At 47.8% G+C, this 27,344-nt stretch overlaps 1 protein-coding gene across 42 annotated transcripts in view; it reads left to right on the plus strand.

Moving 5' to 3' along the window:
• LOC119402282 (uncharacterized) overlaps positions 1-27,344 on the plus strand; it is a 330,925-nt gene that overhangs the window by 207,382 nt on the left and 96,199 nt on the right. For 22 of the 42 annotated variants that reach the window (XR_007417199.1, XR_007417191.1, XR_007417192.1 and 19 more), the window contains 3 exons: positions 9,582-9,664; positions 11,109-11,192; positions 18,018-18,281. The exons of 16 other annotated variants lie outside the window; for them this stretch is intronic. Coding sequence is in view for 2 of the 26 variants with exons in the window: in XM_037669415.1 (XP_037525343.1) it covers positions 9,582-9,664; positions 11,109-11,192; positions 18,018-18,190 (340 nt within the window). In the remaining 24 variants the exon portion in view is untranslated. Of the gene's footprint in view, positions 1-9,581; positions 9,665-11,108; positions 11,193-18,017; positions 18,282-27,344 lie in introns of those variants that run through there. 4 more of the 42 variants (XR_007417201.1, XR_007417202.1, XR_007417206.1 and 1 more) reach the window with 1 other exon arrangement.

Consider the following 27,344-nt stretch of genomic DNA (forward strand, 5'->3'; position numbering starts at 1 on the left):
CCCTTTCTTCAGCGAGTTAAGGGGCAGATATACTCCAGCGTAACGTCGACGCGCGCGCACGCTCGACACAGTGACGCTACGCTAACAAACGTGCAGCACTCTATAGGCCAACGCGCGATGCGACTGACGCGCCCAGCGTCCGTCAACGCGCCCCGGCTGCAGCTGGCGCGAGATGCGACATGCTGCATTCCACGCCGGCGACGTTATCCAGACTGAACTGCGTCTGCCTCTCTACGTGAAGAAGGGACGCCGAGTGCGCTCAATTGCGCATGCGTCAAGGCGACGTAGTGCGTGGCGCAAGTGGGAGTATAGAGTGCTCTGGTTTCGCGTCAACATAACGTGACGAACCTAGCGTCGCCAACTCCCGCCGCCGCGGCTTGACGCGAACGCACGTCGGAGTATAACAGAGCCTTTAGGGCAGCCTACTGCGCTGCAAGCCCCCATTGCGACGTCCGTGCAGGTCCACGATGTTCCACGCAGCCGACACGTGCACGAACAGCAGCAAAGACACACCAGGTCGGTCACAGAGGAAGCATAAATGCCGACAGCGACGTCACGGGTACAGCATCACGAGAAACCTCGGCACGAAATGGCGTCGGTGGCGCGGAAGCGCGCTGTTGCCAGACTGTAGTGCAGCAGTTCCCAGACTGGCGGGGAGATCAAAAGAGCGCCGAACTCTCCCAAAGGGAATATACGGCTCTGGGCGTCAGTTTCGGTGTATTGCGTAAGGTGGCCTACAGCGACGATGACCAAGTGGTTACCAGCCGACGTTAGAAGAAGTGGCCCATACAAATTGATGTCAACGCGCCCAAACAGCCGGTCACGGCAACGTAAAGGTTGTAGACCAGCGTTGAAGTTTTGCGGCGATGACAATCGATGCAGGAGCGTACAAACTTCTACACGTAACGGTACATCCCTCGCCAAAAGTACTGTTGGCGAATGCGGTGGTACGTTTTCGACCCCAGGGTGCGCACACTGCGGATCAGCGTGGAACTATTCGCATATGTCGGAGCGTAGACTGCGGGGTATTACTAGTAGCCACTGGTGGCCGTCGGCGTTGAAATTTTGTCGGAGAAGGAGGTCGTGGCGAATGGCGAAATGGTGGGCTTGACGACGCAACGCGCTAGTGGATGGTGTTGCCGATGGATCAGTGAACAAGTCTATCAATGAAGCGATCCATTGATCCTTGCTTTGTTCGGTAGCGATAGTGTGAATCTCGATGGAAGAAACGGCATTGTGATACATTGAGCTGTGCGTATTGTCGTCAGGGAAAGGGGAGCGCGAGAATATGTCGGCGTCAGCATGCTGGCGTCCGTTGCGGTGCAGCACGTGGATATGGTAGTCATGTAGGCGAAATGCCCAGCGGGCGAGGCGGCCTGATCGATCCTTCAATGATGACAACCAGCACAGTGCATGATGGTTAGTGCCTACATCAAATGGGCGACTATACAAATATGGTCGGAACTTCGTAAGGACCCAGATGATGTCCAAATGTGCAATTGGTCTCGGCATTTGTGAGCGTACGACTTGCATATGCCACGACATATTCAGGGAACCCTGGTTTGCGCTGCTCAAGGACAGCGCCAAGGCCAACAGCGCTGGCGTCTGTATGTACCTCTGTAGGCGCTGTAGGGTCGTAGTGGCGTAGTATGGGAGGCGACGTCAACAAACGACGGAGCTTCGCGAAAGCGTCGTCGCACTCCCGCCGTCAATACACGCCTTTACAATATATATATATATATATATATATATATATATATATATATATATATATATATATATATATAGTTGTATGAGAGGTGGCACTTCAAGAAAACTTCATTTATTACGTCGACGTAAAAAATGAAGTGTTCTTGAAGTGCCACCTCTCATACTTGTACAGCAACCAAGGCAACCACTCCTTCAACTTTATATATATATATATATATATATATATATATATATATATATATATATATATATATATATAAGAGTGTTATTCTGGGTGAAAGTTATTCTGCAATCCAGAACATAATCACTGCACTCGAACATCAGGCTCGACAGTGCTATATTTCACTTTCGCACCTACTTGCCTAAGAAGGAGCAAAAACATGCGTCATGGGCATTGCAGCAGACTCATAATGCGCAACTAAACGAATGAGAATTCACGGTTACCGAAAGAGACTACAGTGAAACTTCACTGATCCACGAGCAGGCAGCCTCACGCAAAGGTGCCTCGTGAAACAGTGTCGTGTGCCATGAGAATTCGTCGAACATCCTAGTGACCCATGGTATGCAGATTCTCGAGGAATCGCATTCGGCAGTACGATGACGCCTGTTTGTTCTTTTTTGACGCCCCATCAACTGTATCATTGCGATTAAATCCTTCTTGAAAACTAGATAGGTATAATTCCATTGAAAGGAGCACTACTGCAAAAACAGCAGCCGCAGCACTTGTGAAATGGTTACCGCAGTGCTATAGCCGATCAACCAAGGGGCAGCCCACCCCTAAAAATTTGACGGGGGCCAGGCCCCGATGACTTTCAGCCCTGGTTACGCGAGATGGGATCCTAGAAGAGCTGGATACTCCTCCTGCTTCGTTTATTGTTCCAATTTATTGCTATCGCATTCATTGCTACACTCTTGTTGCGAAAATGTGATTATGTCTCAGCATTGAATTTGTGCACTTTATGTTTCTATTACGCTTTTTGTGCTTCAGCTGGAACGTTAACTTTCTTCCTCCAACCCGACGGGTGATAGTTACTTGGTTGTGCGAGCCGCCAGAGCGAGGTTTGACACACGTGCTGGCTTTACGATGAAGACAGCCGTTTAGCAGACCTCGACGGAGCACCTTGGAGCTTGCGTGACTTCGTTAGCATATAGACGACGTTTCAACAAATGTGTCCTAAATTCCGGAAAAATAAGGCAAATGTGAAATGTGCTGCTGTCTTCGTAGTTACTTTTTCCGTAGCGGCACATACCCTAAGATGAGTACAGCTCTTATATATGCCGCTAATAGAGAAATAACATGCATTAACAATTTACTGCGAGTGAGAGGTGGTCGAGTAATTTAGAGAATTGAAACCATTCCTGCAAAGAGGTAATTTCCACTTTTATATTAAAAAAAAAAAGAAAAGAACGGTCAATAGCAATTTTTGCTGAATATTGAAACGCAACTTCTCCTCAGCTGCCACACTCTTCGACGGGTCCAGAATGATCGAGCGTCTTTATAGCAACAACAAACTTACTTCGGATGTACATCTGCGCTTGCGATTATATGCTGGAATGGCTCACGGAGGTTAACGAATGTACAAGAACGAACACCACACGTAATCGTTTAAGGGAATAATGGCGTCATTCTGGTCGTCTGCTAGTTGCGATAACCCGCGTGTCGGTTTTGCTGGTAAACTTGGTGGGAATGCATACACCGCTTTAATTAGCGGAATTGGCTATTCGGAATTGCCATAGCGCGTGTCGGCTCCAAATAAAAATCGTTATTTTCATTTCAGTCTTTATTGCCATATTTATCACTAGGGACCTTCAATGTCTGCAGCGACGTAAAATGTAACTATGAATGAGCGAGGATATATTACATTTTACTTATTTTCGAGGATCCCCAAGTACACCTTTTCAAACACCCTGCAACAAAGTGTAGGGGGTGCACTGCGGGCATTCAGTCACATCTTTTCTGGAATTGTGCCGATTTCACAGATGGGGAATATGGGCTTTCACGTATTAGACACAATAATCCCCAACTTTCACAAATTGAAAGCGTGAAAAGACATGGTGAATGCTGCACTGCACGTGACGTGGAAGAATATGGGGACCAATATTTTTTTCTACGTTGTGGATAATACACAAAGTGATTAGCGACCACATATGTTGCCGCTGTCACTTTCACTGCTACAGATAAGACGCGACAGCCTGGCAGCCTGGCTGCTCCAGATGCAAGCTGGTCCTCTGGGGGGTGGCAGGTGGTGATGGAAATTGCAGCAATCACCTGCGCTCCCACATCCATTAAATACCGCTTTTTGGGGGGATGGCAGTTCTGCGTCTTTACCCCATCGCTTCATAGGCCTAAAATCACCTTCTGTTTCGCAAGAATGTTGTGCTTTTCGGCTTTTTGCCATCGCCAACAGCGCACAGGCGTTTGTCAACAAGTCCTAGCCTCCGTAAATGCTGCTCGACTCTAGCCGGTATGTACTGTGAACCACTGAATGTCTATTTGCTTGCAACATCAAATGCCTCCGGCATACCTGTTGAGGTGACGATCGGTGTCGCGCGAAGACAACCCACCGTTGCACGCCCCTAAGCGTGCAGCAGATGAGTTCCACGTTAATGCTCAGTAGGAATGACAGTGTCATCAGACGCAGTGCCATGATAGGTGCAGTGCTGCTTGAACAGTAAAGATTACTATACAGTGTGAGCATTATTCATACGCTTCATCTTCTCACCTGTATATACTAATCATCACCGCTTGGGCCTGAGCAGCGGGAATCAGGGTCAGCGGCAAAGAAGAGTCTTGTGGCCTGAACGTTGTCTAACAAGTAATGGATTGTGCTGTCTGGTGCCCCGATGGTCCCGCTCTACCAGTGCCTCTAAGTGTTCTACTACAACACACTTCTGAAGCCCCGTTCAAGGCGCCATTTGCACTAACACACTTCGGTAATGTCACAAGACGAGCGCTCCAACCGTGGCGCATCCACGCCCCGTGTCCCGATTGAAACTGCTTCCTGCTTAGTCACCACCACTCAGAAGGATCTACCGGTGTTCGGTGGCCTTCGTGCGGACGACGTTGAAGACTGGTTGGAGCAGCGCGACCGCACCAGTGCACTTAACCACTAGGGCGACCCTGCAAAACTCGCTCGCGTAGCCTTCCTCCTGACCGATATAGCCAAGACTTGGTTTTCAACCGTGGGCTCGACTTCGTGGATTAGTCCACATTTAAGCACGAACTACGACAGATTTTAGCGAACCCTTCACTACGCTCGGACATCGCGAAAAAGAAGTTTGCGAAGCGTTTCTTACGCTCTATGACAACGGCGCAATCGACAGCTATCACCTCCGGCTGGCATGTTACTGCCCATCGCATGCACCACGAAATATTTTGCCATTGTTGGAATGGACCTAGTCGGACCTCTTTCCGTAACGTCTGCAGAATATTGATGAATCGGGACACTGGTTGCTCACCTCACGCGGTACGCAGAGACCGCTCCTCTAAGCCCTACTTCTGCCTCTGACATAGCCATTTTCTTTCTTGAAGCCATTGCCTTGCTTCATGGTGCTCCCTGCGTCCTCTTAAGCGATCCCTGCAAGATTTTCGATTCACAGTAATTGACAAAATGCTAAAACTTGCGGCACAGTTCACAACACATCAGCATACCACCCTAAAACGAAACGCATAACATAACGCTTCTAGCAAACAATAATTTATATGATAATTTTGTATATTGGGCAAAATCGTGACACCTGGGACACAATCTTACCATTTGTGATGTTTGCTCATAATACCGCTGTCCAGCGCACTACTGGGTACTCACCGATCTACCTCGTTTACGGCCGTTTGGCGACATTCGCAATCGACGATTCATTCCTGCGCACTCCAGGCAATAATTCCACAACTACACTTCAAAAAGTCGGCAACTTGCTTCAAACTGACTAGAAAAATGGCAGCAACTTGCTCGTCTCAGTAGACAAGCCAGTGAACACGATCGCAAACAGCGGTATGAGAGCTCCCTTTGTGACGTCTCTTTCCGGTCCTGGCGACGAAATGCTTCTTTGGACGCCTGCACGTGTTCCCGGATTGTGTGAAAATTTCCACTCGCGATTCCTTCGGCGCTCCAAAATTAATGAACAAACGTTCCCTGTAAACTCTTGTTTCACTTCCGTTGATGTTGCTCCCGACCGTCACTGCCGTGATTCAGATATTGTGCACGTTTTGCGTCTGAAACTTTTCGTTAGGCATACTTCACAGTCTAAGTCGCGGCCAGGCTGGCAGCTACCGCGAGCGGGGAAATTCGTGTGAGCATTATTCGTACGCTTCGTATTCTCACCTCTATATACTCATCCTCACCGCTTGAGCCTGAGCAGGTGGGCTCACACTCGGCGGCAATAAAAAAGAGTCTTGCGGCCTAAAGGTTGTCTCACAAGAGTTTTAAAACAATACTATTCACTATAGGATACTTTTAGTGACACGTCTTGTACGACGCCGGTGTGCAAATTGTTTTCTCTTAGCCTGGAAGCTCCGTAATATGGAAAGAGCTGGGCCACAGTGAAAGATTTCTTGGGGGGGGGGGGGGTGTAATGAGTGAGGTGCGCGAGTGTTCGAAGTTCCCGCCATGGCAAGATCGAGGAGACGAAAAAGACGAAGAAAGTTGCACGAGCGCGGGAAAAACAAAATAACGAAGGAAAGCAAGTGCCAATCGGAGAAGGCCACGGTATGCACGAGGATGAAAGCGTGAAGTGTTAGGAAAGAAAGGGACACGAAAGAAGCAGCGAAGTAGACGGGCTATGTACTTGGCCGTCCGGTGCCGGACCCGAACCTTGGTGATCAGCTGAGTCTGGACGGACCTGCCACGTACGAGCAGGCCATGGCGGCGCGTCTCTGACGTGCGGTTGCTGCATGACGTCCTGTGCCCGTGGACATGCTGAGCTGGCGGGCTTGGCGCGCGAGCTCTGGCGTGGGTGTCCGGCGGGGACGCGGCCACGGCGTCGGTGCCTCCTCTTCGACCAGCACCCTTGGAAGGCTGTTTCGAACAGTGGTCCTCGCGCTCCACTCGAAGGCTTGTCTCCCATCAAGAACCTTGGTGAGATCAGCGTTTGTGCCTCGTCTCTCCAATGAACACAGAAACTGCTAGTTTAGGACTGATTTCACGGTTTAGTTGTATATTTTTATTTTTTCTTTCTGCCAGTGCGATGCGTGCTCGTTTTCAGTGTATATATAAATGATGTGTGCAAAAAAGAACAAAAATAAAAAAAACAGAGTTAGATGTTTTCCCAACGTGCTGATTCTTAATCAGTCAGCGAATACAAACGCGAATTCAGGCCCTAGATATAGTCTGCTGGTGCTCGGAGTGCTCTATATGAGATTCTGTTCGGACCCGCAAAGGTTCATTGCGCAAAGCTTCTAACCTGCAAGGTTATTTTGAGTGATGGTTACTGAAGTTATAGAAACCAGAACCTAAATTATTGTTGTCAGTGGGAAGGCTGTCTTTAGTTGGGCAATAAATTATATATTTTGCTATTTCAGCCAAACAACCCTTACGAAGCATGTGTTTCTCAGGCAAAACGAAATAACTTTTTTAGCCGGGGTCCAGCAAGACTTCAGTGACGTATTTCCGTCACGGAAATGACGTCGAAAAAATATACACAATCAAATGGCAAAGAAAAAAAAGGCACCGTCAACGGGCATCGAACCCACGACCGCTCGGTCCGCAACAATAGATGCCGGGCACGCTATCCACTGCGCTACGGTTACAGACTCTGGAGGCTTTACGAACGCGCCTTTTATGTCTACCACTCTCCCGGTCGGCTGGGTGGTGTTGACCTCTGGGGGTGGGAAGGTAAAGTGATTCGTCATTGCTGTGGCCTCCGCGACTAGCACCTGCAACGCGTTACGCGTCCGTCCCATTCGGCGCGTTTTCAATAGAAGTTGAATTTCGTCAATGCCTTAACACACCACTAGGTGGCGACCTTTGCCCAAGCGTTGAAAAATCGTCGGCGTCGCTCAGCATCACGCTAATACAAACCAAAAAATTGGCCGCGTATCTGCGTGCTTCGCTGCAAATGACGTCTAAAGACGATAGAAGAGGCGCTGCGTGAGATATGGACGCCAACTGGCAATACGTCGGGAAACATGAGTGCTGTGTTGCGGGCTGGTAGCCCCGGCGCAGCAGCAGGCGAAGAGCGGTGGTGACCAACGCAACCGGTGGGGACGCCAACCAGCCCTAACACGCGGTTTGGAGCGATGCGCTGAAGCAGAAGAAACGTCCGCCCTCAGCGAGTACTCTCCCACACTCTTTTATTTACACGTCGCCTGCGTAAAACAGGAATGCCAGAGCGGCGCCCCATGGCATTCGTACAGTGCAATGCAGAACCGAAACCGAAACACAACAATGAGCTCGTGCAGAGGGCACGGAGGAAGGCAAGTTTCAGCGCAGTCGCATTTTCAGCGCAGCTTCAGAAAGTAGGGTCTTTGGAATTACGTATGTATGCATTTTCTATAAAAGGAACACACCACCTAATACTTAGCTAGTGATGTTGCGCCTCAGATATGCGTGATATTTACTTTTTGATCGACAACGTTCACAATTATGAACAGCCGTACCAGTTCAAGATGGCTGGCCCTTAGGCAAGTGGTTCAACTTTGGCCGAGTGGCTGAATCGAGTGACGTGCCGACAAACAGACAGACAGACAGACAGACAGACAGACAGACAGACAGACAGACCGAAATTTCTCCGTTTAAGTATCCCAAGAAAGACTATCGTCTTTAAAATAGCTCTGCGACGCGCGCCTGCCTCACCTGGCTGTAACACCGCGTTCCATTCTCACGCGCTCGCCCCGAAAAAATCGCGGCCGGGCTACCGGGGCGGCACGACGCGCTTTGCGTTTCCCTCTACTCCGGCCGTGGTGTTCAATCACATTTTAACATGCCACGGGATAGCGACCAAGTTCTGCGTCCAATATGCGACGCTCTTCTGGCTATCACACCTCGTTCTCTGATTACGCTTTCACCGTTAACTACTACAGCTACCACAACGGTTTGTTTAATCATTTAACATGGACGATAGTCGACGGGATGGAGATGTACCACCAAGTATCAAAGTGGGTGCATGTATGTTAAAAGCGACATTAGCTGCCAGACATCAATATTCATTGTGCAAACTCTCTTATATCAATGTACAGTAAGCATTCAGTTACTTCTGTAAGGGCACGCTTTACTTTCGTGTTATTCCGATTCCTATGACGGAGGGATCAACCGTCTTTTTAAAGCAATTTGTTGAGCGGTTAATAAGTACTTATTCAAATATTACACAGAAAAGCAACACGTGCATGTCGTACGTGAGATATCGATAGAATATTATAGTTTGGCGGTTTTGTGCGTGAATGTAATTCACACAAAGATTGAACCTGTTGAGCAAATGCTCGAATAAATGAAAGAGGATTTAAATGCTAGTTAGATGGTCCTATTGTTCGATATAAAGAAGTACACTCTACGGATGCAGGGAGCGTGACTGAGACGAGGCCGTGAAGTCTTTCTGAAAACCCGAAAGGGCGAGCACAACACGGTTTGACCAGGAGTAACTTTTCTACCTGTGGTAGACGAATAATCAGCGAATTTGCGGTAGAGTGGAAGAGGAGCTCTTTTAACAGCCGCGACAATTTGCACCGTAATATGTAAGACCTGATTAATCTGGTTGTACAATATCACTAATTGTTCTTATTTTAATGTCAGGACATTCATGCAATTGTGCTTGGTATACTGATCTCCAGTATCAACCATGTAATATTTGTTCTGTGTGCCCATTGAAAGATAACAGGAGGGTGGGGATTCAGCAAATACCTTGAAAGCCACGAGTTGTAAATTGTATTTCTGTAATAGGTGGAATTCAAGTGCCCCCTACAGGCCAATTTATCCGGAAGATAAATTTTTTGCATTAAACGCATTCACATCTGTGGATAGCAGTAAGTCATTAAGAATTTTTAAGCTATATTTTTCTTACTTTTTAACCATCACTTATTCTCTGAACGATATTGTCGCATACGGGGACACACGGATTACATTCCAAGGTAGAAAACAACACTAAAATAAAAGCTGCTACGCGGCAAAGGCGCATGCGTATATCCACTCTTTTCCCATCATCAAGGAAAAAATTACTATGATGCGTAACATATCACGGTGCGTAGAAAGCACGCCACGACTTACTTAACAAGCCAATACAGATTACTTTGCTGAGAAAATTTCACTGATTTTCGCTAATAATGTACGGGGTGAGGCAGTTGTGCAATTGTGAGAAATGAAATACTCTGTGGAAACGATAACTGATATTCAAGCAGCAGACTCCGAAATATGTGCCCAATTCTAGTTGCTAATCTGAATACCAAGTAATTTTATGGCGCTCGGAGGCAGCGACAAAACCACCTGCATTGTGTCGTGGAGTTTGTACTGTGTTCTAAAACATCTGGATTTCCAAACAGCCGATCAAACGAGTATACACGTGAATGGAAGCCGTGGCGACAGCAGCCTTTCCGCCATGACAGTTGTTTTTTTTGAGGAGGTACTCCGGTACGCGTAACCATTGGTGGTGGTGAATCGTGGTACAACTCTTTAAGTAAGGAGTCGCGACACACCCGAACACTGGCTTGCTTGGGAGAGTCTGATGACAGGCATGCCGGATCGCCGCCGCCACACAGTCGCGCTGCAGTTGGTCACGCACGCCGTAGATTGTGGAAAGGTGCCCGGCGAACTATTGGCGATTATACGCACCCTTCGGGTACCTATAGGGATTCCCGGCCAACTCTAATTAAAATCTCGCTAGAGCCCCGAGAAGTACTCGTCTGGGCAACTCTTCCTTACTTTACCACATTGCCTGAAACGTGAGCCGCGAACGCGCTGGTATTCCCTCGCATGTTCTCCCATCCCTTTAAGTGCAGTGACCAGCGGCTCACACAGCATTTCCCTTGTAAACACGCATTGCCTTCGCAGCCGTCTTCGAACAGGTGCCAACATCATGTGACATCACTAAGGGGTACGGCGGCGAGGACACTCCCGCGGCGTCCGGTCGGAAGACGCGGTAGGAGGCTGGGCCTACACGGTTGGCTCTGGCGGGACGCTCTCTATGAAAAAGAGAGCCGCGTTCCAGGCATACAGTAAGTTGAGGCGTTGGTACATATAGGTTTCAGGCAAGCCACCGACGGGACTTCCCGGCTTCGCGGCACTGAGGATCCTGGCGGGTTATAAATTTGCTCTCAATGTCGTTAGCTTGATATTCGACACTCACGGCAGTTCTCCTCGAGAAAAAAGTAGACGAGATCTACAAAACACTAACAGTTAGTGTGGGGACAAAGTAGTCCATCAATAAACCCGTTCCTTGCGTGTTTAAAACTTCTTACTTATCTTTACTTTCAGCAACACATGATGTGACCAACTATACATTTCGTCATACAATACGTGATTGTGCAATAGTTTCTAAGTCAAAACTGAAAACCTCGGGTAAGTTACGACTTCATCCCAGTGTTTACTCGTACATGCTGAAAGTCGAGCATTCCTGGAAGCTCACAGCAACAGCTTACTTGTGGATTAGGCTCTCAGAGGGGGGAAATAGTTTTTGCAGCATAAGTACTACTTATAAACAGCAAATCTAAAGCACACAAGATCGAAAGCTGTCGTGTCAATAAAAGCTTGTTAACTTCTAATATTCAAGTACACATTGAAAGGCGAATTGTAGCCAGTGAGATATGGCATACTCACTTATGTACGTCTTTCAGAATATCCTCTTCAGACCCCACGTGCATTAAAATGAACATTTGTTTTTTCCCGGTTTTCGAAATTCGCGCCACTATTGGAGCCAACATTCTTGGTGCAATCGCATGCTCTATCATGTGGTGCCATCTGGCCAGCAATACAGGAAGCATACTACAGTGGGAGGTCTGGTTTCCCGCTTTGAAACATGGCGTCATTCTCGTCTTCGACGTTCTGCTCACGGCGTCCAAGTAATTCACAAATTGCTCAATAATCATTGTGTCATATTTCTTAATTGTTGTTTAAATCTACTTAGGAAGGGTTTAGGGATAATTTCCGCACGTCATGTAACCCTAACCCTAGTATTTTTGCTATCACAAGCTGTTTTCTTGAAGTGTGCATTATAATGCACACACGGTCTCAATACGTGCCTTTTCCTCCGTATGTTTGCGAATCTGATGCGGTTCGTTACTCTTTGGCATTAAGCTTTGGCGTTTGTTTCACCTAGGAATCAGTGATAAAGAAACGTGTTCTTGAGTCAATGACCAGCAACGACACCTCGGACCTAGAATTCTCATACGATGAGGCTGTCCCTTCCCCATTACCTGTTGCCGGAAGACAGGTATGCAGAATTTCACAATAGGAAGTTTTCGAATAGCGTACGCTAAGTTAGCGTTAGCGTTTGTGGCCCGCTATTTGCGTCACTTAACGGGAGCCCGCAAGCGGAAGAGTACGACGCATGCGCAGTTGCGCGAAAAGCCAACGCAATGCTTTGCGTACCGTACTGGAAAGATCCCTAATGAGTCACGATGGAAGCTGCTGAAAGCCAAGGTCGGGCCCACGCCTTCTGAGAGAAAAACTGCGCAAGCAAGCCACATTTCAGAGCTTGGGAACTAGGGATCCTCCTCGAGGTGCCGAAACAGATGATATTCTCAGCGCAATAGGCGTGCGCACGGTGCAGGGGGTCGGCCGCCCCCCCTTGTCACCTAAGAGGGGGGGGGGCGCAAAATCGGCCCCATACGTTGACCCCCCTGTCACCTACGTGGGGGGTGGCAAAATCTGCCTCGTACATTGACTTAGTAGGGGGGGGGGGGCGCTGCGACGAACCTTCACTCCCCCTGATGGGGAACCCTGCGCACGCCTATGCTCAGCGCACAAAGTTCCGGTGCATCACGTGCAACATCGTTCTTTGCATCACATCCGCGCGAAACTTCTGCAGGCAGTTTCACAACAAATAAGCGTGCTTTTCGCGAGCAAATGTAAAAATCTCGTTATAGGCAAGTGTCGTTCGTTTTCCGTGCATTGAGACCCCAGTGTGCATTATAATGCACAGACTGCTGCGCACAAAGTGCTTGCCGTACAGACGCAATTTTTTTCTGGTTTAATACAGCGTGTGTGTGCATTCCAAAAATGTGTTTTGATTTCACCTGTGTGGCCACAAATTTGCTCAGGTCTCAGGAGGATATATACCATGAACAAATTCCCCGCTGCATTTACCCCATGAAGATCTATTGAATGAATGTGTTGTCAAAGCTTTCCTGCGATCGTGTGTATGTAGGGCAGGTGAGATGCCGCATTAGTGTGCTCCTGCGAGAGCACCACAATTCAGTGAAAGACCGACCAGCTCACCCTTGTCACACCCCTTCTAGGATTGTACATGTGCACACCTGTCTGTCAACACCATCCTTCAGCGCCATCAAAGGGGTAGCAGACAGTTGGACATTGTGGAAGCCGCCTAAACCACGAGTCTGTCCAAGTTAGGCATCACTTGACTCTACACTGCGTTGCTTTCAATTAATTGAAGTACCGAAATTCGTCATGGTGGATTTCTCTCTCATTTTATTATTGTTCAGTTTCATTCATACCGCTGTCACACGACGAGGAAGGCCTCTTTACGTAGGTGGTCTTCACCGATCTTCAAAGTCCTTTCGATTTGAAAGTGCTGCTGAGCAGGAGCACGGCTCTGATCATGTCTTTTGTACTTCTTCCGAACGCGCTTCCTAACACGTGGTGCGCGCTTTATAATTTTGTGGTGCATCTCATCATATCAGCTAAAAGTATTGCCCCCGATCGCCTTTTTAAAGCATTTTTACACCATGATCGAAAGCGTTGATGTAGACATTCATGGTACTTTTCATGAGTGCCCACCAATACTGAAGGCTACACCATTGACACTGAATTAAACGAAGACATCCAGACGCTCGAATTAGTTGATTAGGTAGGAAAGTTCGTAAAATCGAGAAAGCAAGTTCTTGCTCTTTCGAAATCTGAAACTCTAACGTAGCAACATTCTAAAGCTATACCGTGGCATAGCATTTGCAGCTAGCGCACACCTGCGCGTGTAAAAAGTACGTTAGGACAGCCTGGTCATGCAGCCTCGCATATCTCGGCTATGCAGGCCACGTAGACGGTCACCCGAAGCTCTGGCAGGCTGCCGATATTGAAAGACGGGGCGATCAAATGCACTGAATTTGCTAACAGGCCGAGAAAGAAGTTGCGAGGAGACGATCAGTCTCATCTGTCATATAAACGGTGAAAAAACGAAAGCAACCACCGTAGTGTTCATGTGGGATAACTCGCAAGGACTATGAACCATCGCGGCCCCAAAAGTCATCTGGTACGCAAATGCAATACCGACTGTTGAATCCGTTGTTCTGTGGATGCATAGCGCGCCGTGCAACTTCATAAAAATGAAATTAGGGTCGGCGACTAGGGTGGCTACGTCTTCTAACGCCATGGTCATAGAGCGCAGGCTAGAAATAAACTCGTCTGTGCCAAAATTAGAAAAAAAGCACTGCTTCATTTAATAATTTTTCCAGCAAAATCTTCGATAAATTGGGTTTGCTGCGAAGTTGGTTTCGTTAATTTGGGTTGACAATAACATTGACTTCTATGTATAACTACATGGGAATGAAAATGTATTGGCTAGATAGGGAACTTCTTAAAATTTAGTTTCCTTAGATCGAGTTTTACCTGTATGCTCGTCTGCAACATGTGACTTCTTTTCCGTGAGTTCGCTTCCACCTTCTCGTCGTAAAGTATTATTTTTGGATCCTCCTATGGCCGCTCCATTCCTCTTTGAACAAAGAAAACTCTCGCATCTCCGTCAAAACAGCTCTTTGTTTGTTGAGTAAAAGATAGAAATCGTTCACATGGAGCTCGATTCCAAACAAGTCTCATGTGTCATATGTAGAGAGCGAATAATAGCATTGGCGCCTTCACGTTCCTGCCAAAGATGAAGCACCGTGAAAAGAGCCAAATAGTATGTGTAATGGCGAGGATTCTCGGTTTCGAAAGCGGAGCAGTCGCAGCGAGACAAAATAAAATGTTATTGTTTGAGCAGGCACCTTCCCTTTGAGCTAAAATTTGGGCTCGGCAATTCATATTAGGCTTCGCTGAGAGGTGCCACCGCCTCGCAACTATCAGGATTATCAATTGCGTGAAAAATAAAACCATGCTCTTGAGCGTGGTCTATATTAATGGCGTTTCATGACCTGAGCCGATTGCTGCAGGCGTTGGACCGTTGTAAGGATGAATTTAACAAGGATTGCACGCTGAAGCAGGAGCACGTGTAGCGTAAGCCACCTCGGCCTGCCCTTTTGCGGCGTGACCCATAGGTAGCGAAGCGACGCTATAGAAATAATAAAAAAAATCAAATAAAAGGAACGTAACAAAATATTTGCTCTTAAACGAGCGAAATAGGGTGGGCAATTAAGGGCTCGTTTTTTTTTTTCTTAGCCACAAGGCTAATAAACCGTAATAGACAGTGAAGTCAATGACGGTGTAGGGGACATTATTTGTAGTCCTTCGATTGTGTTGCTGTAATGCCGATGTAAATGTGAAGGCATTGATGTCTACAAAACGTTCACCGAACCTGCAACCTACGGATAACGCGTCCGGTGCTCTAACAATTGAGCTACAGCAGCGGCCGTACTGCCGTCCACTTTATCGCGTATTTTCTGTGCGTGTAATCCTTGGAGTCAGCACCGTGTGTATTCATGAAAGCGAGTCTGGAATTTCTTTTCTTTCTGCCAGCTGGCGTCCAACATCACGTAAAATTTTTAAGGAGTTGGCAGCTGACAAATAAGACCTCGCATGCTACCTGAAGGCATCAAGTCTGCCGGAAGGAGAGCCTCGTTAAGGATGAACGAAATAATGATATCAAGCGAAAGAAGAACACAATTGCTTCACACACGCCCTCATAACCACGAGCGGCGCTGACTAACCCACGCAAGATCACATGCACAGATACCCGATATAGTGTACGGGAAGGCGACCGCCGCTGTATATGAACTGGTAAAGGATTGGACGCGTTATCCGAAGGTTGTAGGTTTGGTCCCTGCTGGCGGCATTTTGCCTTTTAGTCCACTTCAGTTTCGTCACATTTATATCAACATTGCTGTAGCACATTGAAATGACTACATATAACTCCCCATATACCTTTCTTGACCTCATTCTGTGTTGGTTTTCATTAAGATTCTGCTCCTGAACGAATCTGTGAGGTATGCCTCGGCGCTGCCTACCAGAATATGCAAACGAGCAGCATCTCTTTTCATCTAGCTAGAGACGATTCGAGGAAATTTTACCTCATCTCGGAGAGCACAATTTGATTGATGACTGCGCATTAGAAAAATGTTCATCATTGAAACCGTGAAGCTAATTCATAGCCATCAAACATACTAGTTATCTCTCTAGACCCAGCTGCAACATATGTTAGAAGCATGTTTCCCCTGCTACAACGGACAATATATGCTGTTCATTTCATTTTTTGTCAATTGAGTACTGATCACGAGAACTCTTTTCTGGCCTCTTCTCCACACGTCATTTGCTGCATTTCTGGTTGAAATTTTGCACGCGTTTTTCAGGGACCTTGTATTATCCGCTAGGTCATTCAGTATTTCCTATTTTTTGCGGACATTACTTCTCCGTCTACGACCTGCAAATACAAAAGCACACGTAATTCAATAGGCCCCCCTCTTTTCTGAAACCCATCACTTACGCCTTGTCCACACTATACAAAACAGTATATATTCGCTCTTCACTAGATGGTTTCTACAGGCAAAATAACACTTAGTTGTTTAGTTTCCTAAAGCGTTGCTGTCTCCGATATCCAATTACGAGGTCCATAGTGTCAATTGTATTTTTTCTATGATAGTTGTTTCATAAACTAAAGTGAGACCTGGAATCTCTGTTTCTTCTTCTGTATGATGTTTGTTCGATATAAAGTAAGTTTTCCTAGAAATGTTGTAGGAAAGACAATCACTTTTAAGGGCTCGTTTCTTAGGCACAATATTAACGAGAAAGAACAGACAATAATGCCAATGAAAGTATAGGGGATGTTATTCGTTGTAATTAAGATAAAGTGTGAAGAAAAGTAAAGTGGACGAAAAATAACTGGCCGCCGGCAGGGACCGCCGGCAGGTTCGGACCCTGCGGGCGGCAAGTTATCTTTTCGTCCACTTCACTTTCTTCATATTTTATCCTAATTGCAAAGAATACCATCGCCTATACTTTCTTTGGCATTGTTGTCTGTTAGCTCTCATTAGAGATGTTGTGAGCATTTATATCAGCTTAAGCTTCCTCGGTGGTAAACAAAACAAGTATCATGTTTGTTTTACATTTAATTTATATGATGGCGCCAACATGCTCTGTTAGAATCAGGTGTTCGTTAATCAGATGCGTTTAATACGATGGAATAGCATCGGATGGCAAAAAGTGCGAGAGACTAATATATTATAAAGGATATTTATTGAGCGTAGGCGTCATCGCTGGTTGCGCAATGCATCGAGCACAGTTTGCTAGCTCAGGCCTCTACTGCACACTCAATACTGCTGCTTCCGCGCTGGAGTACTTACACTTCGTTACAATGGCCCAGCGGGAAAAAAAGAGCCATCCTGGTGACCTAGTCGTCTGCAGGAACCCTTAGAACCGTGATACGGCTTGCGTCTGAACGTTTACAACCTCGCTGTTACTTCGTCGCCGGTAAGACGGCGGCGTGAGATTATCAGTAAGGTAGCTGACTGGGTAAGTCTGTTCGTGAAAGTGGTATGGCCATCATACATGGGAAGAAGTTTATAAGAGAGACCTGGTGTGCGACGCGGCACCGACAGCCACACAAGGGCACCCGGAAGAAAAAACGGGAGTCGACTTCTTGGCATCGTGAATTGCTTTTTGGCGGTTCTGGCCATCAAAGGTAAAGCGCCGGGCCAGCTGGCTACATGCTTCTGCATGACTGGCGGTGTCCAAGATCGGCGGACAGAATGGTGTCAATCGAGTGGGAAGGGTGCCGGCCGTAAAGGAGGTAAAATGGGAGAAGTCAGTTGTAGCTTGCGTGGTGGTATTGTAGGCGTAGTTTACGAATGGAAAGTGTGATGTCCATAGCGTACATGTCACAAAGAGATCGATTAAAGAGATTTGTAGTGTCATTGGTCTCTGAGCGGTAAGCGGTGCATGTGTGATGTACCGAGCATGCGTGCGTGTGTGATGTATCGCTAGCTCGAGCCTCTGCTGCACGCTTGATGCTGCTGCCTCTACGCCGGAGTAGTTCCTCTCCATGACATTGTTACCTTTTTACAGGTTCCCATCAGAGCTGCGAACTATGGGTGAATAATCTGTTCTTCAACAGAACTCGGGCCAACATCGAATTCTGCAAAAAGCAATACTGCAAAGTTTGCAATTGCACCACCACCAAACAATACGATATCAATGAATGCAACAGACCTATATATAAATGGACTAAACTGGTATGAATAAGAGTGAGCAATGGTAACAATCTCTACATGAGAATGTAGAAACCTTTGAGAGTATGAGTTCAATAAACTAATTTTCTTTATCAACTTACTGATCATACAGCATAAATATTACTGTGATCATAAAGAAAAATGTGCAAGTAGAGAGAGAGAAAGAGAAACACTTTATTAGCAAGTGTGTTTGGACCACCCAGGTCCCTGGACCAGTGCGCGCTCCCATGCCACGTCTACACGGTCATGTCTCTCACCGCGATGACATTGGCAGCCCGAATCACCGCAGCAAGTTGCAACGCCGGGTCCCCAGACGAGAGCAGGACCTCCCAGTCCTCCCAGCTGGAGATGGCAGGCTGTCCCTGCGGGGTAGGATCAGCAGGGCAGCCGAAAAGAATATGGGAAAGGGTGGCGTGAGGTTCGCCACCTAGGGAACATTCAGGAGAAGTGCCACAGTAGTGGGACAACAGTTGAGGGGAAGGAAGAGTGCGGGTCTGGATTTCTGAAGAGTGCGGGTCTGGGTCTGGATCCATAGGATTTGTTGGGAGTGGGTAAGGGAGGGATTTGGGCGAGGGTATGTCCGACGGTTCAAACGGGGTATTTGCGTGAGCTCGGCAAAAGTGTGCGCCTGCTCCTTCGAGAAGCCCGAATCGAGGCTGTCCTGAGCCCGGCATATTAATCCTCGGGCCAATTTATCGGCAGCCTCGTTTCCGGGGTTCCCTGAATGAGCCGGCACCCACTGGAGCTCTACCATGCGTGGTAAATTTTGTGTGGGGGAGTTCAGCAACTGCCAGTCAGGCGGGTGTATCCTGCCCCTGGCGCAGTTGTACAGAGCAGTTTTTGAGTCAGTGAAGATGTACTGTGCGTCTGATTGGGCAAGGGCTAGGGCGATGGCAGCCTCATCTGCCTTCTCAGCTGTAGAGCCTGAAGGAAGGCGGTGAATCACAGGATGAGGCAGAGTAGGGTTGTAGGCAACTGCTACAGCTTCTTTTGCTGTACAAGCAGCGTCTACCCAAATGGCATCCTAAGCTTGTCCATAACCCTGGTGAAGGGCATTTGCGCGAGCTACGCGGCGAGCGATGTGATGCTGAGGATGCACATTGCGGGGCAGGGGTTTAACTATTAGAGAGGCATGAATGTGTCGTGAAATGGGTATAAATGTTGGCTGATTAGCTGGTATGGTTATGCGAATGGAAGCGAGAATATGGCGGCCAGTGGCACTCGCGGAAAGTCTTAAATACAGCGCCTGAAGATGTGCCTCAACTAGCTCAGAAAGGGTATCATGCATGTCCAGTTTCTGTGCGGTTCAGCTTCACATATGGGGTGGCGTATAAAATTCGGCTAAGCGTGAAAGCATGTACAACTTTCATGTGTTCCGCTTCTTCTAAACCCTTGTGCATGGAGGATACGCGGCGTAAAAGTATAGAAAACATTTTCTTGTTAAAGCTGTGGCTTGTCTCGCCATGAACGGATTGGACGGGCAGGCGGGCGTTAGAATGCTCACGCGCCTGTCCAGTCCGGCAATGGTTGGGGAAGCGGTGACAACGAAAATGAAGAAACTTTGTTCGAATTTCGGTTAATATAGGGGATAAAAAATATTAAGGCGATGTCCTATTTGGAGAAGATTTCACGTGGACATGGTTTTTCTAGCTACTACAAGCTCTCTGGCCTTTGCACTCGCGTTTACGGCTCTGAGCAACAATCAGCATGACAAAGAAGGAACAAAACTAACTATCTGCGTCGCTGGGCTGGTCTATTTAATCGTTACGTGTAGTGGAGAGGTATATGTTGGGCAGATAGGGCTTAAATGAACTTCTCAGTTGTGATAAGGCAAAGCAATCATTATAGCTTGGCATGTGAAACGGTGTAACTTCTGACCGCCTTTCTTTTACCGCACTAACATCTTTGCGCTGGAGAAGTCTAAGTATGAGCGCGATTTGCTCTAAGCTTTTGATATTCAAAAGAACAAGCGGGTCTGTATAAGCAACCCTTTGCTGCTTATCACAGAGGGAAAGTTGAGTTTTTATGGGGCCTTCATTGGTTTCTTCAGTGTGCGTTATAGATTTCTCTCCTGCTTTTGGTATGTTCATTTTTGCGGAAAGTGGCTATTCAAGAGTACGCGCATGTTTAAAAAATATGCTCTATGTCCGGCAACTGTGCTTGTGCGTAACTCCTTCTAGTGCTGCATCTTTATTATCTTTTCAAACATGAATGAACTGGCTCAGCAATTAAATCTCCTAATTTGTCCTTTTAGGCCCAATACCTTGAGACTCACACTGAGGCATTTGTACAGCATTCTGCATAATATAAATTGCCAGCACTATATATAACCTACGAGCGTTTGTATTTAAGCTGCACACTTGGACTGAATTTCGAGAGTTTTTCGCTGTCTCTGTGAATTTCTGGCTGCCTGAGGGATTTGCTAGAATAACAAAAGGCAAGTCAACATAAAAAAAATTAAGGCAGCTGCCTGCTAGTGGTGCCAAGCCTCGAGGAACCGCGGAGCAGGCCGGCTTTCCTTGTTTCTCTTTATTTTTATTTCTTTCTTCCTCTCCTTTTTTCTATTTCCCTCTCTTCTTTGTCGCTGCTACTTTCAGTTTTTGTATCTCTGTTTCTCTCTCTCTCTCTCTCGCTCTATTTATCGCTTCATCTTGCTTCCTATCTCTTTCTCTGTTTTTCTCTGTTTTTGTATCTGCTTAATTCTTTCTATTTATTTCTAACTCCGTTTCTATCTCTCTCAATTTATTGCTACCTCTTCCTTTCTATCTCTTTCTCTCTCTCTCTTCCTTTGTGTTTCTCTTCTTTGCTCGCTATTTTCTTTTGTCGCTCTTTGTTTTCTGTCTTACTTTCTCTCTCTTACTCTCTGTTTCATAACCACTTTCCGTAAGAGGCTTCTGCACTGGCCTGCTATAGATCACCCATAAAGGACCTGCATAAGGGAAACATTATACATTCATGGCCTTCATTCGTGGAACGTTCTCAGAATCGGCGCCACCATTGTACTTAGAAATATACAAATAATTGGATAATGCATGAGCGAGTGCGTACAACGGAGAACGATGGAACAGAGAAAATCGATTAGTCGACGAGACGTATTGCTGAATGGTTATGAGGTCCTGTTAAAGACGGCTGCGCCAATCAGGGGCGTAGCCAGAAATATTTTTTTTTTGGGGGGGGGGGGGGTTCAACCATACTTTATGTATGTTCGTGCGTGCGTTTGTATGTGTGCGTGTATGTATACACAAGCGAAACTGAGAAATTTCGGGAGGGGGGGTTGAACCCGCAACCCCCCCACCTGTCTACGCCCTTGGCGCCAATCGAAGCGCGCGTACTATACGCGCTCAAGGGGCAGCCAGTGTGAGCTAAATCAGGCAATGTTGCAGTAAAACCTGAGGTCGCGCGAAAAGCGCAGCGTAACGCATGCTATTTGCAATCCTAAGTTTGAAGACATCACCAACCCGCTCTTTCATAGGACGCGACAAGATGGCGCGACGTATCGTCTCGTTGAGGATGCTTCGGCGTCAGTGCCGCCTCCCCCGGTAGCAGGGTGGTGGCACCTTATGTCCACGTGAGCCCCATGTTGGGCCGAAGTCGTTGATGCGGACACCCCCTCTTCTTAAGAGGACGGGCATACATGATACACATGCGCGAGAAAGTGCAGAAATACAATAAACTAATACATATTCAAGGCGGCTTCCACTGTGCGCGCCTGCGTGTCTCGAAACAGCATGGTGCTTCTTTCAGAGTTATTGCCGCAATAAATATTTTCTACATTAGTAACTCTTTCATCCTAGCACTAGAGCTTCGCTGCAAAAGTTCGAAGAACTCCGCATAACTCAAACTTCCAATGCCCCTTCGTGTTATCATCTCAATAACACCTCTCTCGAAGCGGTCAATGGTCAATGGCATAATTTAAATAACAAACAACAGTTAGGTTTTGTGGTCGATGCAGCAGTCAATGTCGAGGATCATGCGTCCAGCGCGCTAAGTCAGGTGGTTGAGCGGGGTGTTAGCCAAGGCCACGTACGTGCCGGGTGCGGGCTTGTAAAGGCCAAGATAGCTCCTTAGTAGGTGACCCAGCGCTGCCTCTGCGGCTAGGATAATGCAGAAAGATTGTGTTTTTGAGGAACTTGTGCACCGGATATCCAAGTAGCCCGGATGACAGGAGTCAATGCGGAGCCAACACGAATCCTCCTCTTCCTCTTTCCAATTAAGCTACCGGAAAGGTCCTATTCCCGCGTAGGGATGAGTACGCGCGTGTAGTGCCGAGGACAGTTTTTTGGCCTCTCATTGCTCTGAATGTTGATGCCAGCCATTCTTTGCAAAAGCAAGAGTTCTCGCGTCTAAGCCTAACGAAGGCACTAGATCATAATTGGGGCGGCAACTGTAGCTCAAGAATGTTGCATCAGTAGACCATCCATATTCTTATCAGAAAAAGAATTGGCATATGTGAATTGTTCGGTATGTGGTGTTCCAGGGTGATCTTATGAATTTGTTTTTGTTTGTTTTTTGGGGGGGGGGTTCCTTCTCGCCTTTTAGTTTGTTCGGTTTTTGTGTTCTTGGATAAGCATGCGATATTATCTTTGTCTGTAGCCTATATATTTGTGCGTCCTTGTACTAAAAATCACTGAAGCAGCGCTAGCCGTTGTCGTTTCTTTGTGTACTGTGTCTAAATTTTGCGCTGAGTAGTTTGATATGGAATACCAACTAGCCTAATTCCATACTTCACTCTTGGACGCGGTGTCAGCACGAATGATGCATAAGTCACGTGATCATAAATCACAACTTCATGACGTCATCATCACGCGGCATATCACCAATTTTTGTCACCTCAATATGAAACCACCGGGACGTCACCTCAACATCAAATAAGATGGCGTCGTTGTTCAAACTCTTCGCATGTTACAATGTCTTCCGATCCATGATCACTACAACACCTGGTGATGCGCAGGAAACTTTCAATGCTTCCGATCCTGAAGGCAGCGCAAAATCGTGTTAGGTGCAGAAAGCTTTCGTGTGGTGGAGGGCAAGGGTCAACTGCCCTCCACTGTGTTTATGGCTACGACGTCACTCCTCTCGAATGCAGCGCAGACCAGCAGCGGCGAGCCGCCCGCGGCGGCGGCGGAGTCCGAGCGCGCCGGCGCCAGCGTGTCTGCCGCGCCTACAACGCCACTCCTACCGAACGCGCAGACCAGCAGCCGTGAGCCGCGCACGGCGGTGTCGAAGACCGCGTGAGATGCCAGCTTCGGTGACCCAGCTGTGTGACATCACTGGTCCTCGCGCATGCGCAACACGGCTCATGACCATCCACGCGAAATCGGCTCTTGCTAGGCAAGTGTAGCTAACGCTACAAAAAGTCATCACTTACCGAAACGATAATTTGACGTCATCATGACGTCACATATCGCCAAATGTGAGGTTGCTATGGTGTCATCATGACGCCATGACGTGACGACACACGATGTCATCACATGCGATTGTCGCTTTGCACAGCCTCCGTGATCAGCCAACCGATCATGGATGCAGTGAAGCTTCATCATTGCGGTGTAAAACAAGAATTGTTTGTTAGATTAATAAGGAATCCGCCGAAGACGGCCGCTGAATTTGCTTTGGAGGCTCAAAATGCGAACGCAGCAATACGACCGCAGTTTTTGGGCTGCAAATTACACCGACGCTCAAACGCTAAAACTGCCGACCTCCGTTAGACTATCGCAGCGATCTTGTAGGAGGAGCTGCGAAAATTCTTACCTTCATTGCAGCCTCAACTGGATTCCATTGCTAACGTGACAGCGCAATTCAGCAATCTCTGGCCGTTCCTCAGCCAGCAGAGGCGCAGCTGCAAGTTATGAGCGTGCAGTTGCAGTCCGCCGTCACGCTCTCCTCCGCGCGCACCTCAAGACTCCGCACCAGCGAAGTTTCGTCGCCAGAGACAGCTGCCGCTACCGACGCCCTACCGTCCACATCTCAGCCAGCGGTAAGCGCCCACTGGAAGAGCGACGTTTGTCGTGCTCCTGACCACCGCCCGCTCTGCTTCCACTGCGAGGAAGCCGGCCATACCCACCGTCGTCGACAATACCTCCAGATAGAATTACGCGGCTTCGCCGTCAATGCGCCATGTCTACAGCGAGGTTAACGACCACGCGTCATCGCCGACTACCTCGTAGAAGCGCAGCGGACACCTCGCCGACCTGTACAATCGCCATCGTCAGGCCTCTACATCTCACCGAAGCGTCGGCGGTACACTGGCCCTACTCGGGGCCGATCCGCGAGCCATTATCCAGAAAATATAAGGGCATCAAACTGTCGAGTTCAGGTCACTGTACGATAAAATAACGAACCTCCGCTGCCACCAGCGGTGATTCAGGAGTCATCAGATATCTGCTCACCGCCTACTTGAGACAACCTTCATGACAGCACTTGTCTGCCGAAAGAAGGTCTACCAATACGATGTAGCAGCATTGGAGCAAATCGAAGTGTGATATAATTTTTTTAATTAAATCTACAAAAAACGCAAAATATTCTTAATAAGCAGCTGCTGCTGTATTTTTAAAATTCGTATCGCAGGCAGAGATAGTGCGCAGCAGCTGAACAAAAATATTTAATGGTTGATATATTACCTTGAAAAATTTCAGAGCACCAAGTGAGGCAAAATAAAAATGGAAAAGTAAATAAATTGTAGATAGATATCGAAATTATTTCTCGGTTTTAGATGCGAAGCAACTTTTGGCGGGGCCTTTGTCCGTCCCTCCTTCCTGCGTCCGGTGGCGTCCACCACCCACTGCGCATGCGCGTCCCCTCCCCTTCTCTCTTTTCTCCTACACTCCTCCCTCTCTCTCCTCTAGGAATCCTCTACTCTATGAAGCGGCCCGCGCATCCCCTCCCCATCTGTTTCCTCTCCTACGCTCCCCCCTCTCTCCTCTAGGAATCCTCTACTCTACGGAGCGGCGCGCACGACAGGTGATGCCACAGCTGCGTAGTCCGCTGAGGGCGCCACGGTAGTTCCGCGGTATGAAAACGACGGAGCGCGCGCGCCTCATTCTCTCTCCTGTGCAGCGCCGCGATGAGCGCTCGGGCCGCTGCCGCGAAACGGGAGCGGCGACCTGGCGATCCCGAACTTCCAGCTCGCGAAGCCGAAAGGAAACGTGAACGGCGGCAAGCGGACCCTGAAATCCAGGCTTGGGATGCAGAATCAAAACGTGCACGTCGAGCGGCGGATCTCGAGGCGGCGCCGCAACCCAAAGCCGAATAGAAAGGTCAGCGTAGAGCAGTGGATCCCCCCGAACTTCGGGCTCACGAAGCCGAAAGGAAACGTGAGCGGCGCCAAGCGGATCCTGAACACCGGCTTAAAAGACATTACACCCTCTCCCACTCAAGCCAGCCATCTCCCAGCTGCTTCGACTCCACAAACGGTTTCCTTTAGCGGCAGATTGTTTAATTTTTTTATACTGTATCTGTTTGACTACCAAGAGCGGTGCGCCCTTTTCAGAACCTTCAAGAGCCTCAAAGGACCAATCTTATGTTATTCAATCGTGCGAAAACATTTCCAGCACGTTGATTTCTCTATTTCTTGGCACAAAGTGTTCTCCAACCTGTCAACTCTAATGCAAGCCGTGCGCTTTTTCCCTTATTTCGTCGGCGCAAAAGCGTCGGAACCTGCGAAAGTGTGTGTGTTTGGGGGGGTCTGTTGGGGGAGACATGGCGAGGAAGCAGTGCGGCGCTCATAGTTTCCGCGATATGTTGTTTTTTTAATTCAATTGGTAATGGCCCTTCTCTTATTTTCACAGCAGTCTTGTGCCCGCCGTTTGTCGGACTCAGGATGTGCACAAAAAACAATCATAATGCCAGCTTGCAATCAGCACAGGTGTGCCTAGCGAAGTCAAATTAATGATAGCCAAGCGTAATTAAGGCTAGTTGAGCATGATAACACATAATTAGCTGAACCTAATATTCCTAATTAGCCGTTTTAAGATTTTGGGGTGTCTAGTAATGTCGATCTCGGCAAGATGTGCCGATCGATCTACGCGCAAATAAAACTGAGCTTAGGTAGTGGTAATTAGAGCATAGGTAGCTAATTAGGCATAGTTAACTTATGACGCAAGCTAATCTAGATCAAGCCTCGAATATGGAAATAAGGTCAATTAAGCTGATTATGTTATCATTGTGATAAGCTTGACATGGGATGCAAGCTCATTGATATCAAGACTCGAGTTAGAAATTATGTCAGTTCAACTAATTGAACCAAAAAAACTACTTTGTGCTGTGATTGCGAAGCAACGCTCAATGAAACCCGATCGAGATATAGCCAATACTGGCGATTTACAATGTGATCACATCAACACTTCGTGCATTGGCCTGTAAATGAACGTGTGCCTAGTCTATCCGGGACCAGCGGAGTACCGACTAGCTCTGCTCTTCTCCAGCCTTGTGTACTCAGTGCAAGCTGCGCAAACTTTCTTAACACGAAAGTGTTTTACGCCGGGGTCCACCAAGACTTCAGCGACGTATTTCCTTCACGGAAATGACGTCAAAAAATTTTACACGATCAGATGGCAAACAGAAAAAGTTCCGTCAACAGGTATCGAACCCGCGACTGTTCGGTCCGCAACAACAGATGCCGGGCATGTTACCTACTGCGCCACGGTCACAGACTCTAGAGCCTTTACAAACGCGCCTTTTATATCTACTACTCTCTGTCGGCGGGGTGGTGTTGCCCTCTGGGAGTGGTAAAGTAATTCGCCATTACTGTGGCCTCCGCGAATAACACCTGCAACGCGCTACATGTCTGTCCCATTCGGCGCGTTTTCAATAGAAGTTGAATTTTGTCAATGCCTTAACACACCGCGAGCTGGCGACCTTAGCCCAAGCGTCATAGAGAGCCTGCATGACCGGCCTTTTAGGTAGGCTCCCTAAAGCGTCGTAAAAGCGTCGGCCTCGCTCACAGCATCACGCTAATTCAAACCAAAAATAGTCTGCGACTTGCGCCTGCCTCACCTGGCTGTTACACCGCGTTCCCCGCTCACGCGCTCGCCCCGAGAAAAATCATGGCCAGAGGGCGGCATGACGCACTTTGCGTGTCCCTCTAGTCTGGCCGTGGTGTTCAATCACATTTTAACATGCCGCGGGATGGCGACCAGGTTCTGCGTCCAATATGCGACGCTCTTCT

Source organism: Rhipicephalus sanguineus, chromosome 8 (assembly GCF_013339695.2).
Source record: "Rhipicephalus sanguineus isolate Rsan-2018 chromosome 8, BIME_Rsan_1.4, whole genome shotgun sequence".
In the NCBI taxonomy this organism is placed as follows: domain Eukaryota; kingdom Metazoa; phylum Arthropoda; class Arachnida; order Ixodida; family Ixodidae; genus Rhipicephalus; species Rhipicephalus sanguineus.